This window comes from Amphimedon queenslandica, unplaced genomic scaffold (genome assembly GCF_000090795.2).
Source record: "Amphimedon queenslandica unplaced genomic scaffold, v1.1 AMPQUscaffold_13391, whole genome shotgun sequence".
NCBI classification, from domain to species: domain Eukaryota; kingdom Metazoa; phylum Porifera; class Demospongiae; order Haplosclerida; family Niphatidae; genus Amphimedon; species Amphimedon queenslandica.
This window is the reverse complement of record NW_003546373.1, coordinates 163,361-178,270: the sequence shown is the minus strand read 5'-3', so window position 1 is coordinate 178,270 and position 14,910 is coordinate 163,361. Positions and strand designations below refer to the sequence as shown.

Below are 14,910 nucleotides of genomic sequence, written 5' to 3'. Positions count from 1 at the left end.
GTAGACATGCTTTCTAAATTATCGCACACCATATTTCCTTTCGTACAACGGATATTTTCCCATTTCTCATCAAGACTCTTTGCTGCATTAAATAAGAGGAAAAATAGCGTGCGTGGTGTAAGAAAAGCCGGAAGAATCTCCAAAAACACTGCCTGCCCTCCACAATCCCAGATGTGCATGAATGGCTGAGGCTTTATATCCTGTATTGGCACTGGCTCAATCTCTTGAGCACGTTTTATTGCTTTTGCAAGAAATGAATCAACTTCTTTTCTTTGCTTTTCTCGAACTGATAATTCTGAAGGGCTCAGTGATGAATCTACTTTATACAATGACAAAGCAGCTACTGCAGTACGAAGATCTTCAGAACCAGAAGATTTTTCATAAACTGCAGAAATTAAACGGGCAACTTCCTCTATTTCATCGTTTTCATCAACTTCTTTCCATTTCTTTTTTTCATTAAACATGTGAGCCCTGTACTGAACTGGACGAGCTGGTGCAGTATGTGCAACTCGCCTATGATCATTCTGTGAAGTATGTTCAATAGAAGCATATTTATCTTGACCTCTATAGTCACTATTTGACTTATTTGGTTGCCTACTAACTGGTACTACAGAATGGAGCTCAGATACTATAGTACTATCAGTATTATTTTGAAATTTTTTTTTCATGAGCGATCGAGTGAAACATGTTTTTCCAACCCCAGCCGACCCAAGAAGCATTATTCTAGAATAAGCAACATTGACCTCCTTTTCTGCTACATTCTTATCATAATCTTTTTAAAAATAAACAAATAATGGTAAATTTTTCGAAAACCTAACCTATTTTGGGCTGTGGTTTTAATAGCTCCTTTTCTTCACACTTCTCTGCATATGTTTCATCTCCCTATATAGGTACATCCCAGAGTGTTATTAATGTGTTGATTTTACTTACAAATTGTTTTCGATACTGCAGTAAAGAAATGAATTATGTAACAATAAAATACAAAAAGTGAGCTTACCATCAAATCACTAGCTGGCTAATGTGACAGTAGGTAAAAAGAAAAAATTATATAATACAATTAAGTTCAATATAGCCTGCCATGCACTTACAGCCTAAAAATAAATAATCATAATTATAATATTTATATGGTATAGGTAAAGTAAACTTACTGTGCTCCGTCTCTATTGTCATCCAGGAAGGAATGATTCTGAATAAATACAAAAGTAACTTTCATGAATAACTCACCTTTCTTTTAGTTTCCATTTCTTTGAATTGATTGAAATGATTGCTTGTATTCTAATAAAACATGTAACATAATTAATAAAGATGAGTTAGATGACAGTCTAAATGGGCTAATTTCCCATCATTATTCTGTTAAAAGTTTAAGGCCTCTTCATATTGGCATACATAGTAATGCGAATAATCATTTTAATAATCCTGTTCCGGCACACACCAAGGAGTCCAGCACGGGCTCAAATTTTGTACAAGATATCAATTCCAAATAGTATACTACAAAAATACTTGTATAACTCCGGATACTGTCTAAAATTCTTAAAATCTTGGATTCCAGGTCTTGAATTTTACTGGATTCTATTGAATTACAACTAGATTCCGGGACGTGTGGGCCCCTCGCGGTTCATACGTTGGTTGGCTTCAACCACAGATACAGCATCTATGCTTCAACCAGATCGAGACTAGAATAGAATAAGATCCCATATCTATGGCTGCTAGATCTACTTGCGATGCCAGTGCGAAAAGCCATTTAAATCTAAGTGCTTACTTGATGGAGTGGTTGGCCTAGTTAGCCAGGAGGACTGACGACGAAAGTAACAAAGTAGACCTAGCCCTTCCCGTGGAAAGTCCGCCCCCTTCTTCTCAACAATATACCATGACGACATGTAGATAGTGATCTATGCTGCTATTTATACTAGCATGGAATTTTATACTAGCATGGAATTTTATACTATAATAACGTGTTGTCTTGTTTTCACAACTGTGTAGTGAACTCACTGCAGCAAGGACAAAGTAAGAAGCCTATATACACTACATTGTAATATTAATTATCAGCATCCACTATAAGGATTAATTAAAGGTTTAAAGAACAGCATAATTAGCATTATATTGTGAAGCAGATTGACCCAATATTAATGATAACTATTTTATTAATAATTGTGGGCCAATAGCAAACTAGAAAGGGCCAGTTGGGCTAGTTTCGTGTGACCAAACCTTGCTCGACCAAACCCACTCTCCATGCCTGTAGGTCTGTCCACATCAGATTAGTATACAATTTGGCTTTAGTGTTAAAACACTAGTATGGTCTATACTTATCCTTCTCTCTACCTCTTGGTCATTTACATTGTATACGTATATTCATTCCTCCTTTCTCCATCACTATTTTTCTTTTGTGTTACTATGTACAGATTCAAGCCAATGATCTTGTTGGTCATCTAATGAAATGCACTTCTCATTGCATTAAACCAAACGAGACAAAGAAACCTCATGACTGGGAGGAAGACAGGTACACTTACATGTACATGTTCACACATATACCGTGTACATATACATGTAGCGTATAGCGGGTATATTCCGTTAGAATTTAATTTTGTTCTCATTCCTTATGGAATGAATTTTTTCTAAAAGAAAAAGGTGTTTCTTCAATGCCACATGTGCAAAATGACTGCTCAGAACGAAAATAAAACGAATGAAAACTTCTAATCTTGCTTAGCTAACATTTTTCCAGACAAAATATACCTGCTATACGGTATACACTGTATACATGCAGTTATAGTCACTGTTAGAACTTAGAAGTCTTTTGGTCTTTCAGCCTGGCCTCCTGAGATCTCCCATTTTTAGCGTTAGACTTTGTACCATTAAGTCTCCCAATTTTAGTTGATTAGTGTTTTCAATTTTTAGTTTTTAATGTTTAATCGATCAATTTTGGCCAATATTTTTGGCAAAAATAAAAAATAGAACTCTTCATTGTTATCGTATTTCCTGATACATATACATGTACTACTTAAGTATAGTTCCTTTATCCATTCATTGATTTGGTAAACAGTACAAGAAAAGTAGATGTGTGCAACTGATTTATATTCATGGCTATCTTTATCACTATCTTATGAAAGTGTTTGGAGTGGAGGAGTATGTGATTGTTAAAATGTTAATATATCACTACTATGCGGGACATTATTATGAGATTAAATTTAGTCAATTTACAAACATGTACTTATGCTGTTTCAAAACTTTGAGCTCATTTTGATAAAATTTGGATTCTTTACAAACTTTTAAAGTTACTTAAAAAATGGGCCAAAGTTCCTGTACTACTGTATATATAGTTGGTCAAATTTAGCAAAAATAAAAAGTAGAAAATTCTCAATTTTTATTTTTTATTACATATCCTGATACATATACAGCCACTTATACTGTTTAGAAAGTTAGAGCTGATTCCAAATTTTTTAATAATTTTTGAAGTTGCTTCTTGTTTGTACTCCAGTCTTAATTAAGTCAGAATCAGCTCAAACTTTTTACATAGCATAAGCACATCAATATGTATCAGCAAATGTAATTAAAATTTGGAGTGATTTGTTTTAAAACCATGGGCTGTATATAAAATTAGTCATTTATAATATTGTGCAATTTATTTCCTTAGGATGCTGGATAAGTCTCATCCAGTTGTGTTGTTGTTGAACTTGTTGATGAAGCTAAGTTCCTGTATCTCTATTCTACTGAATGGCTTACTGCTGATCCTACAGTGAGTTAGATTGTATTATACATGTACATGTACTTGTACATATATGTACTTGTACTATTAATACTGTATTACTATTGTACTGTTATGCATTTACTGCAGTGATATTTATTATTGCATGTTATTGTGTGCAGTGGAAGGTTTCTCTGAGTCGATAGCATTTCCTTTGTTACAATTAAAACAGAGCTCTAATGTATAATTTTGGTATTACAAAAAAGCGTGTGATCTAAAAGCACATAATATTTATAAATATTTTGGTTAGTGAAGTTAGTGCTTAGTGTAATATTGTAGATTACTTTATAGACTTTTTCCTTCCTTTTTTAGTAAGACCTTTCAGGTCTTAAGCAGTTATCCTTTATTGTTTATATCCAGTTATCATTGAGAGGTAATTTGAGGCTCAATACTCACTGGCATATTTATGATTATTTCCTCTGGTGCATTGTATCTCCTAAACTTTATGCTTCATGAGCTGACAAGCACTACATGGCATTTGGAGCAACTTCAAAAATTAATTTAAAAATTCACTTTGTAATTGGAATCAGCTTAAAGTTGATACACAGCATAAGGACACATGTGTATCAGACAAAATTATAAAAATGGAGAACTCTCTTGTATCCATTTTGGACAAAATTTAGCCTGTGACCAAAGGTCACAGGCCTTTGGTTGTTGGCCTGATTTTTGAGCAACTTTAAAAATTTATAAAATATTCAAACTTGATTGTAATCAGCTCAAAGTTGGCACACAGTATAGAGGCATGTATACTGTATCAGAGCATTATAAAAACTGTGAATTCTCTTGTGATTTTTGTTGAAAGTATTATACTTTGTATAAGTTGCATGAGCACTGATGTTGTGGGAAACATTGAATACTGGTACATACATGTAGTCTGGTCCCGCCTCTTCGTTGCACAGGGGTGGCCACCCCGTGCAACAAAGAGGCGGGGCCTGACTTACCAGTACATTGCTATTAATGTTTATGACAATTAATACTGCCATAAAACTACTTTTTCTCATTTATTAATTATTTCAGATCCTTCTGGATGGTGGACTGGTAAAATTGGATGCAAGGAAGGATTGTTTCCTAGCAATTATGTAGAGGAAATGTAGCTCTAGACACTTGTAACAAGTTACTGGTGTGTATTATGATAGGCAAACTGATTTAACATTTATTTTTATTATGTTCAATTACTGTTTAATAGTAATGTGTGAGCTAGTCTGTTAAGTAATAAAAGAGTTTGTTTTGTGAATATAAAACTATTTTACACACACTCGGGGTAAAATCCAACTGTTGATTAAAAGTACTTCTTTAGCCTGATTCAATATACTATGATAAAAACTCTAATTCTGGTAATTATAGACTTGTTAGAGCATTTATGATGAAAGTACATGTATATACAGGAAATGGTTGCAATGAAAACTTTAAAACCACAGTAGGAGGAGCTATTATTGTAATAGAAAATGTGTCAAGTTTCTACAAAAATAGTACTATAAAATTATAATTATAAAGTCACAGCATTTTATCAAAAAAGTAAAGTTTAAACTTCTGCATAAAAACCAGATATCTCTTTAGATCAATAAGCAAGTGCTGGGTGATAGACTAAAAGTTGAGTAAAACACAGTAATTTAACAAAAATGTAGTCTCACTTTTTTGCAGCATCATGAAATCCTAATAATGATAAACTCTCCTTTAGATTGTCATGGCTAACGTTAGGATTTCTTCTCAGCATTGCACGTAGGACATGAAATCCTTTTGTTTGTGCATCACTGTTTTCGTATTTTTCTAATTCTGAATGAAGGTATCTTGAATCATCATCATAAACTTCAGCAAATTTTTTGACATGCTCAGGCTTGAGATATTTAGCCGATCGCAACAGGTCATTATCTGATATGTCACTTCTAATCTGAAATAAAGGTCAATAAGCATGTTAATTATTGATGTACATGTAATTGTATTAAAGACAATGCATAAATGGACCACATCTTACATGCTCTTGAGGTTGACTTCCTTGTTGAATTTGAACTTCTTGTTGTCTCTGATGTTGTTGTCTTTGCTGTTGTTGTCTCTGCTGTTGTTGTCTTTGCTGCTGTTGTCTCTGCTGTTGTTGTCTTTGCTGAGGTTCAACTCCTTGTCGTCTACGCTCTTGACACTGATCTCCTGATTGTGTTTCATGCTCACCTTGATTAACAATAACTTGATCATCAGGTTCTTTACTTTTTTCATACTCCTTTATTCTATTGAGGTACATAAAATAATGGCAAAAGAACAAGCACAACTTACACTTCCAAGACCATTTTAGCAAACTTTTTGCTTTGATCAGCTTTTGTAGCTTCTGTTACTTGAAACTCAATTGGTTCAGTTCCTTCAATGCCAGAAGACTCAGCGCCTGAAGGAGGGTCAAGTGTTTGTTGACGAGAACTTGTGCTGATAACCTGTATAATGTATAAAAACACAATTACAGCTTAGTTTCTTTAGATGCAGGTTTTTAGCATTGAAGTGTTACGGTCAATTGCCAGTTCAAACTGCTATGCAACGTAATTTGTAGACATAACATTTTGAAATTTTAAAAACTCATTTGCTCTGCATATGTTTATAGGGGAATTTTGGTATGAATTGGTTTTTATGGTAACACAAATAAAAATTTGATCAAAGCAATAATCTACTTCCTAGATTTTAAGAAAGCAAACACATACATGTATTGGACAAGGCCCTTACTACAGTATAGGCAAGTAGTTCAATTCATTTGCTTGTACATGTATGTAAGTCAGTACTGAGCCTAAGCTTAATGTCCTATGTGTACATGTAGACTTACACTGGGAGGTCTAGACAATTGTATGTAATTGGAGTTTTGGACTCTACATACACAAAGAAAATTAAATAATAAATAATGCAAAAATTTATACACTTACTGATCAGCAAGTTTATCAAGGTTAACATCCTTAAGAGTTTTAACCAAGTCTTCCCTACGTCCTCCTCCCCTATTCCACTCAAAAAGCAAATGAAGCATTGGATTATCGTGATGATCTTGTCGAAGTGTATTCAACCTCAGAAACATATTCAAGCCTGCAGCCACAGAATCAGCTTTGTCGCTAACTCTTTGTGATATGATAAGCATTTCTTGTTCACTAATAGACACTGGCACCTGCCAAGAATAAAATAACAATTTTTTGATTTTTAACTCACATTTTGAGCTGTCTTGTCTCCTTCAGGAAACCAATATGATTCTTCGAGAGTAGGTCGACGTCGCATTTTACTTTTTTGACACTGAAGAAGTGAATCTGCTGTTTGACCCGAAGCAGCACTGATAATGTAATGAGGCTCATACTTATCACATGCTGTACATTCAAAGCGAAACTTTCTTTTTATTTCAATTGTTTTTGAAGAATTACATTGATTAGCTAGAGACTTATCTACTTCACTGCAACATCTTTCTACTAATTTTTTTAACTCTTGGCAGGTATTACTGAAAGATGTGCTAATATAGCACTCAACGCTAACTTGAATTGTATCACTAAAATCAGAGACAGTAACTTTGATATTTGGATCTCCAAACATGATACGGTTTCGAAATACACCATACTTTTCTTTGAAGCAAATTTCGTAAGATGAGGCGGCGTTAGCTGAGGCGGCGTTAACTGAGGCATTGGCAAATGATGCAATAAAACGAGTGAAGAAACCAGGAGGAACAAAGTCGGTGCTAAAAGTGATGTGAAGGTTAGTTGCTCGGGCAACTGGCTGATCATCAGGAATTGAATGTGGAGATGAAATATCATACAACTTAAGTACAGCAGGTAGGAAATATTGCTTAACATTAGCAATGTAATATTGATCCGTTTTAACTTCAGCAGCAAGTCGAAAATGAACCAACAGCTCCATCAAGTCATCAGCCTCAATTTCTTTGCAATCTCCCCAAACCTCTTGATACAAAGGCTGGACAAGAATACCTTTGTCACGTAATAAACTCCACATTGATCTAGCTTGTTGTGCATCTTGGTTTTCTTTGCCCTCAAGTGTAAAAACTTTTCCAAGAGTTTCAACAAACCACTGAGGTTTTATGATAACTCTGTCTTTAAGACCCTTGATAAATGGATAGTAAAGGAGAACTCCAAGATCATGATAGAAAAGAAGAGCTTTAGGAACATCATTGAGAGGAATCTTACATGCTAAACCGATTTCATGAGCCTCTTTTAAACTAATAACCTTCTTACCAAGCCTTTTGATAACTTTACGGAACAGCACCCAGCTTACTGGCGTCTTGACAATCAGCTTGTTGGAGGTGAAGTCGCTAACTTCTTCTCGAATGGTTGAAAAATTTTGATCTTCATAACGGCTTCCAGATCCAGCGGTTGTGTTATCAACAATTAGAACTTTCATTATAAGGTAAGAAAAAGCTTCATTTCGGTATAAAGCACTTTCAATATTTTTTATAGCAGTTGTCTGCTTATCACCTTTTATCAAGTCGCCATGTGTACCAATGCAATAAATACGAGGATAGCTGAGAAAGGCTTTTTTTTCATTGAGTTGGGCCAAGTGATGATGAATATTAACCATCCAATTAAAAAGCAGATTTTTAGTAGAAATGCTTTCTAAATTATCACACACCATATTTCCTTTCGTATTACGAATATTTTCCCATTTCTCATCAAGACTTTTTGCTGCATTAAATATGAGAAAAAATAACGTGCGTGGTGTAAGAAAAGCCGGAAGAATCTCCAAAAAAACTGCCTGCCCTCCACAATCCCAAATGTGCATAAATGGCTGAGGCTTTATATCTTGTATTGGCACTGGCTCAATCTCTTGAGCACGTTTTATTGCTTTTGCAAGAAACAAATCAACTTCTTTTTTTTGATTTTCTCGAACTGATAATTCTGAAAGGCTCAGTGATGAATCTACTTTATACAATGACGAAGCAGCTACTGCAGTACGAAGATCTTCAGAGCCAGAAGATTTTCCATAAACTGCAGCAATTAAACGAGCAACTTCTTCAATTTCGTCATTTTCATCAACTTCTTTCCATTTCTTATCACTAAGCATGTGAGCGCTGTACTGAAATGGACGATCCCCCCTGACCCGAGGCTCTTTCTCACGATGATCTGGTGGACTCCGGTACTGCAGGGGAGTAAAATCTATATGTGGTTGTGGTTGTTGCCCTCCAATAAATCTTCTGGTGCTACTAGAAACATCCTCAGGATTATCTGGTCTATGACTTGACCTTTCATAATGATCTGGTGTAGAATAATAATCTGGCTTATAGCGATCTCGTGAAGGATAATCATCTGGCCTGCGGTGATCCGGTGAAGAATAGTAATCCGACCTGTTGTAATCCAGTGCAGTATAATCATCTGGCCTAGAGCGATCTGGTGAAGGATAATCATCTCGTTTTTTGTACTGATCAGGCCTCCTTTGATCAAATCGAAAATCACGTGGATCGTGCTGGTTTGGTGGTGGCATATTACCTCTCAAAGAAGTGAAGTCCTCTTCATCTGAAGGAATGAATCGATCTGGTCGTGAAGGATCATCTGGTGTATCATAATCAGATCTCCTGCTGGGAGTGTGTCTGTCACGAACACCATAATAATGCTGGTCATTATTTGGCTTAGCCAGACGTCTAACTGGTACTATAGAATGAAGCTCGGATACTATAGTACTGTCGGTATCTTTTTGAAAGGGTTTTTCCATAAGCGATCGAGTGAAACATGTTTTCCCGACCCCAGCTGATCCAAGAAGCATTATTCTAGAATAAGCAACTTCAACCTCTTTTTCTGCCACTTTCTTGTCATAATCTTCAATAAACAAATAAATAACAAAATCATTAATGCTGGAAACCTTACCTATTTTGGGTTGCGGTGTGATTAGCTCTTCATTCTTTTCATGAGTTTCATATTCCTATAGGTAAATTTTACAGTGGTGTCAATGTCTTAACTTTACTTACACGTTCTTTTCGATGCTAGAAGTAATGAAATGAAATTATAATGATAGAAAATTATAGGAGATGAACTTACCAATATAATTGGCTAGTGTAACAATGATGTAAAAGAAAAATTATTATACAATTAAGTTTAATACGGTCACTTACAGCCTATAAAACAGATAATCATGATAACATTGACATGATGATATGCAAGCTTACTGTAACTGGTTTCTATTGTTATCCGGATGGACCAGGAAAGAACAATTAATGTTGATTAAAATGAAACTGAAAATAACTTTATAGTAAGTAACTCACTTGTCTTGCCCTCCTATCATGTGCCATTGCTTTATCATTCAGATAGAGTGACCTAATACAAAGCATGTGACTGTTATTTTAGTGAAGATAGCTAATAAAATCACATGAATGTATTAGCTAAATGGTAATCATTTTATAAAGCCTGGTTTGGACTTGTCATAAAACGCAACGTAAATGAATACAAATTAGAATTTGGCCAATTTTATGCCAACTTCAAAGTGAAAGTGTTTTAGCGTCAACGCCTATGCAATTTTGGTCCTTTTGTCAAATGTAAACCTAGCTTAAACTTTATTGATAAACTATACTGCACTTAAACTACATCAATTAAATGGCAGAACTATTATATTATATATAAAATGTTAAATTATTTTAAAACACTGCACATATGGAAAAATTTTTTCCATGGGACAATTTTCATACCAAACCAAATATCTCATCAATATGTACACTTGTGGGTAAAATTTACTATACTACATACAATGTAGAAGCTATACAAAGCTTTATCACTTTTAGGGCTGCATAGTAACAGACTAATCCAGAAAACACTTTATATCTACTCAGCAGTGCCAAATGCCAATCGCAGGCCAAAATTTTTGCCAATTATTTGAGCCTTGAGGCCAATATCACAAAATAAAATCTGACAAAGTTAAGGCTGAACACTGATTAAAAAAATGTGACCATGAAGGATTCAACTTGAAAGTGATTCTGAATCTACAATAAATTCAACAAACATACCAGTGAAGTGAACAAAGGCCTGTTGTGACTTGTGAACTACCAAAACACCTGATCTGGAAGCCTTTTAATGCCTTTTGCAGAATATCCAGGGAACCTAAAATCAAAAGCTGGAGTTAAATTGCTCGTGTGGTGAAAACGAAAAGCCAGGCTTTAAACTATTAACATATTTATACTTAAAATTAGCTACTGATTTACGTACAAAATAAACTTTAACCTCTTGGTTTAACTTACTCAAGTTGCTTATAGCAAGAGGAGTACAGCATAGATACTTTATAAAACGTCTTAAGAAGTAGCCCTGCTCTTCTTGGGACAACAATAGCCCCGCGAGCCCCCCAATTTAAAATTTTGAACACATAAAAATGTGGTCTTAAATTAAATTCATTTACTATTCTACACAGCCAAGAATTATCATCTCTGATACAGGCCACTACCCAAAATCAATGATTCAGGCCTGATGTCTATTTTGATACAGCCCTGACTGGCATCAATGTTGAATCATGTCTGTTGCTCTGGCTGAACCAGGGCCGTACTCCAGCATGGTTGTATCATGGATGGTTATCATGATTGCATCATACTAGACTCATTGCTTTGCAGGCTGCCCAAAATCCATGATACAGGAATGTATCAAGGCTGACCCTGATTGATATCAGTTATGATTCAAAGTAAAATTCTTGGCTATGTAGTCTATAAAAAATGCACACAAAAGTAAAAATTACAAGTTAAAACCAATTTTAAATATAAAATGCAGCAAAAATATTTTTTTTAAGTTTATACAAGTACTTGTCTAGTGAAGGAACAATTTCAGCTAGTCCTTTTCTTTTTCTTGTTTCCACTACAACAGATCCAGCCATTGACTTGCTGTCCAAAGGATCACCAGGCAATAACTGCCAATGATCAAACACACACTGTGGGAATGCCTGACCTCCAGTGCTGCCATGAAGATCACCAGTGAATCCTAATATTTAGTAATAGTAGTAAAAATAATTTTAATTTTTTTACATGCAAATGATTGTCATTAATATTTTTACTGTACGGTAGAATAAACAAAACAAAATTTTACATGTTATAATCATCATGTGAATGTATGTTTATTATACATATACAGTAAAATAAACAAAAAAAATTTATGTAAGGAACATCTGCAAAATATTGGCCAGTAAACTATGCACATATCAGAGTGTTTGTAGTTAAGAGTGTGTGTATCTTACCAAAGGATTCATTAACATGTAGATAAGCTTTCACAACAAACATTGATGTACCAGCCAGTGGACATTCCTCAAAAATGTGTCCTCTCCGACGATTAAGAACAGAATAAATGGTACCAATAACATGGTCAGGACATTATAGGAACAAAAGCACACAACATTAAATAGAAAATCTAGTAGTTACCTTGAATGTGACCAATAAACTACAATTATGATGTTAAACACCTGATTACCTTTATTATAGTGAAAATTATAAAAGTGTAGAATTCTCTCCTTTATAAGAAAAAATTTTGCCAATATCATGCATATGGTCTGACTTTTGAGCAAACTTAAAAATTTGCAAAAAATCTAATTTTGATTCAAATGAGCTCAAACTTTCTACACAACATAAAAAACATTATATAGATATGCATCAGAAAAAAATTATTAAAATGGAAAATACGTAACTTTTTAATTTTGACAAAATTTGGCCAAAGTCCCTGTATAGTACAGGGGCTTTTTTCCAATCTTTGAGCAACTTTAAAACTTTTTAACAAATCTAATTTTTTATTGGAATCAGCTCAAACTATTTATGCAACATAATAATAGCCATTCTTGATGGGTTCTTTTAGTATCACTGGATATTTACATAGTTATACCATAATTATTGTGAGGCTTTAAGCTAATTAAACTTGAACATAAACTCCTGCATATAGATCTACAAAGTGAGTAAAATTACTTTGTCAATAGATATATCTTTTTAGAAAGTGGAGAGGCCTGCATGTAAATTTGGTTGACTTCAGTAACTGTTTTACAGTAATAGACTACAGGATCAGATTTCTACATGATAAATACAAGTATATCACTACATGTCAAATGAGAATGCAAGTGCATGTGATCATCTTCCAAATCTTTGAGTCAAAGCTCCAAATGTAATTCATCAGTGCCAGCTATATATACAACATATTGAACATACTGATCATTCACTTCACTGGTGCACTGAAATAAAGGTAAAAACACCAAAACTCTCATAATCTTATTACTTGAACTAAGGGATCTGATTTTGCTAGTTGTACTTGCCAATAAGGTAACATAATGCAGTGACAATTAGTAAGAAGCAGTGTCTGGTGCAAGTGGCAATATAGGTAGTGGAGTCACTGCTTCTGCTGCATGCACATGGCCATAGCATTATAATGTCACTCTTACCATTGCAAAAATGCTAGCGATAGACTGTGCTATTTCAAAAAACTAGTTTTTTTTCAAAAAAAGTACACAAAACATTAACTAGAGTAGATAATAGTAAAAAGTTTATAATCATCTATAATAATTATCAGTTAAGTTTATACTAAATATGCTTTCACACTAAATATGCTTTCACTAAAGATTGTTCATAATACAAAGCATTTTGTGTTAGATTGATCTGTCTGAGTAGCCTGAGGAGTAGCTTGAGCAGAAGTTGCATGAGTAGCCTGAGCAAGCTGAGAAGGCTCTGACAGACTACAAATCAATCTACTAGTCACTTTATTACAAGAAATTTCTTACTTAATAGCAGCTTCTTCAAATTTCATTAGATGGAGTCTCTTTTCCAGATCTTTTTTAGTAATGCTAGGATTTTTTCTAACCATAGCACGAAGAACTTGAATTGCAATGGTTTGTGTATCACTACGTTTATGTCGGTATTTATTCATTACTGACTGAAGATACCCTGAATCATCATCATAAATCTCGACAAATTTTTTGATTTTTTTAGCATTAAAAAAATTAGATGAACGCAACAAGTCATCATCTTCTATATCCCTAATAATAAAGCTTTAAATAATTTTAGCAACATCATTTTGTACCTAGAAGCTTCAGGAATTTCTTGATGTCTTTGGTTACTATACAAACAACGTCAGATGCATAAACAATCAAAATTAGACTATTCTTACATATATGAATCAGTAAGTTGATCAGAATCTCGTGTATTTTTAACTTGTGCTTCAGCAATTTCAAAGATTAAATTACTAAATGAATAAGAACATGTACAGTAAATAAAATACTATGGGCACTATCCTAGCTAACTTAATCTTGGCTTCAATTTCTTGAGAACGTTCAAAATCAGAACACTGTTCATTTGTTGGCTGGCGGACATTAACAACAGAAGGTCTCTATTGTGTATAATAAAGGTACAAATTCAATTATTGTTGATTCAATTTTATAGAATGCTATATAAAATAAAAATATAATTATTCTTATTAGTAGCCTCAGAGAGTCCAAGGTAAACAAACCATGCCTTACAAACTACATTATTATCTTTTTAAAATGAATCATACAGTCAAACTTACACGACTGGCAGGTCTATAGTCAGAGACTTTAACTCTATTAATAGAATAATAACAATCAAACTGTACAAACACTTACTGATCAGCTAGCTGATGAAGATCAGCACATTTAAGAGCTTCGATCAAATCTTCTCTACATCCACCACCAATTTTCCACTCATAAAGCAAATGAAGCATTGGATCATTACTATATGCTGGATTTTGCTGGAGAGCCTTAAACTTTTGAAGCATATCCAGGCATGCAGCAAGAGTAGCAGCTTTGTCACCAACTCTCTTCGATATTACCACCATATCTTTTTCACTGATAGTGACAGGTACCTGTAAAAAAATCATTATGTGTCAATAATAATTTGATTCTTGCATTTTTACATTTTCAGCTGTCTGCTCTTCTTCGGGAAACCAATAAGATTCTTCAGGAGTCGGTTGTCGATAATTTTTCCTTTTCTGACAACAAAAAGGCAAGTTAGCCGTCTGACCCGAAGCAGGAGAAATGTAATGAGGCTCATATCCATCACATGCAGTGCATTCATAGTAAAGTTTTCTTGATATCTCTATGCTCTTTGTCAAATCAGAATGATTTCCTAGGGCAATATCTACCTCATTGCCACATTTCTCTAATAACCTCTTCAATTCTTGGCAAGTATTACTGAATGGTGTTATACTTGGTGCATCACTGTAACGCTCAACACTAACTCGTATTGTAGTACAAAGATCAGGAAA

The 14,910-nt window shown here is 34.2% G+C and overlaps 2 protein-coding genes and 1 long non-coding RNA gene across 3 annotated transcripts; 1 reads left to right on the top strand and 2 right to left on the bottom strand.

The window, feature by feature from the left end:
- The first annotated feature begins 4,044 nt into the window (after positions 1 to 4,044).
- LOC109582302 (uncharacterized) lies at positions 4,045 to 4,994 on the top strand. Its single transcript, XR_002185015.1, has 2 exons — positions 4,045 to 4,112; positions 4,757 to 4,994. It is a non-coding gene; the product is annotated as an uncharacterized LOC109582302 (long non-coding RNA).
- Positions 4,995 to 5,131: 137 nt separating this feature from the next.
- LOC109582301 (uncharacterized) lies at positions 5,132 to 11,028 on the bottom strand. Its single transcript, XM_019996974.1, has 15 exons — positions 10,917 to 11,028; positions 10,686 to 10,779; positions 9,951 to 10,002; positions 9,855 to 9,866; positions 9,801 to 9,803; positions 9,727 to 9,738; positions 9,657 to 9,671; positions 9,556 to 9,610; positions 6,908 to 9,507; positions 6,634 to 6,866; positions 6,537 to 6,579; positions 6,005 to 6,156; positions 5,712 to 5,958; positions 5,371 to 5,627; positions 5,132 to 5,323 (listed from the first exon to the last, which is right to left on the bottom strand). The coding sequence occupies exons 3-15, from the start codon at positions 9,975 to 9,977 to the stop codon at positions 5,293 to 5,295; spliced, it is 3,687 nt and encodes a 1,228-aa protein (XP_019852533.1). The 5' UTR covers positions 9,978 to 10,002; positions 10,686 to 10,779; positions 10,917 to 11,028; the 3' UTR covers positions 5,132 to 5,292.
- A 2,121-nt stretch (positions 11,029 to 13,149) lies between these two features.
- Positions 13,150 to 14,904, bottom strand: LOC109582314 (uncharacterized). Its single transcript, XM_019996984.1, has 8 exons — positions 14,560 to 14,904; positions 14,270 to 14,508; positions 14,194 to 14,227; positions 13,931 to 14,016; positions 13,798 to 13,872; positions 13,711 to 13,746; positions 13,412 to 13,666; positions 13,150 to 13,366 (listed from the first exon to the last, which is right to left on the bottom strand). Exons 2-8 carry the CDS (start codon positions 14,479 to 14,481, stop codon positions 13,258 to 13,260), a joined length of 807 nt encoding a protein of 268 aa, XP_019852543.1. The 5' UTR covers positions 14,482 to 14,508; positions 14,560 to 14,904; the 3' UTR covers positions 13,150 to 13,257.
- Between the last annotated feature and the right edge of the window lie 6 nt (positions 14,905 to 14,910).

Excerpts from the sequence above, each read along its gene's own strand:
- LOC109582301 (XM_019996974.1), bottom strand. The coding sequence starts at position 9,977 with ATGGCACATGATAGGAGGGCAAGACAA. Across the intron at positions 5,628-5,711 it reads GAAGTCAACCTCAAGAGCAT|ATTAGAAGTGACATATCAGA; the intron begins GTAAGATGTGGT and ends CCTTTATTTCAG. Across the intron at positions 5,324-5,370 it reads TTTCATGATGCTGCAAAAAA|TCTATCACCCAGCACTTGCT; the intron begins GTGAGACTACAT and ends CTCAACTTTTAG.
- LOC109582314 (XM_019996984.1), bottom strand. The coding sequence starts at position 14,481 with ATGGTGGTAATATCGAAGAGAGTTGGTGACAAAGCTGCTACTCTTGCT. Across the intron at positions 13,873-13,930 it reads GAAATTGAAGCCAAGATTAA|TAATTTAATCTTTGAAATTG; the intron begins GTTAGCTAGGAT and ends TTATTCATTTAG. Across the intron at positions 13,747-13,797 it reads CAACTTACTGATTCATATAT|TAACCAAAGACATCAAGAAA; the intron begins GTAAGAATAGTC and ends TTGTTTGTATAG.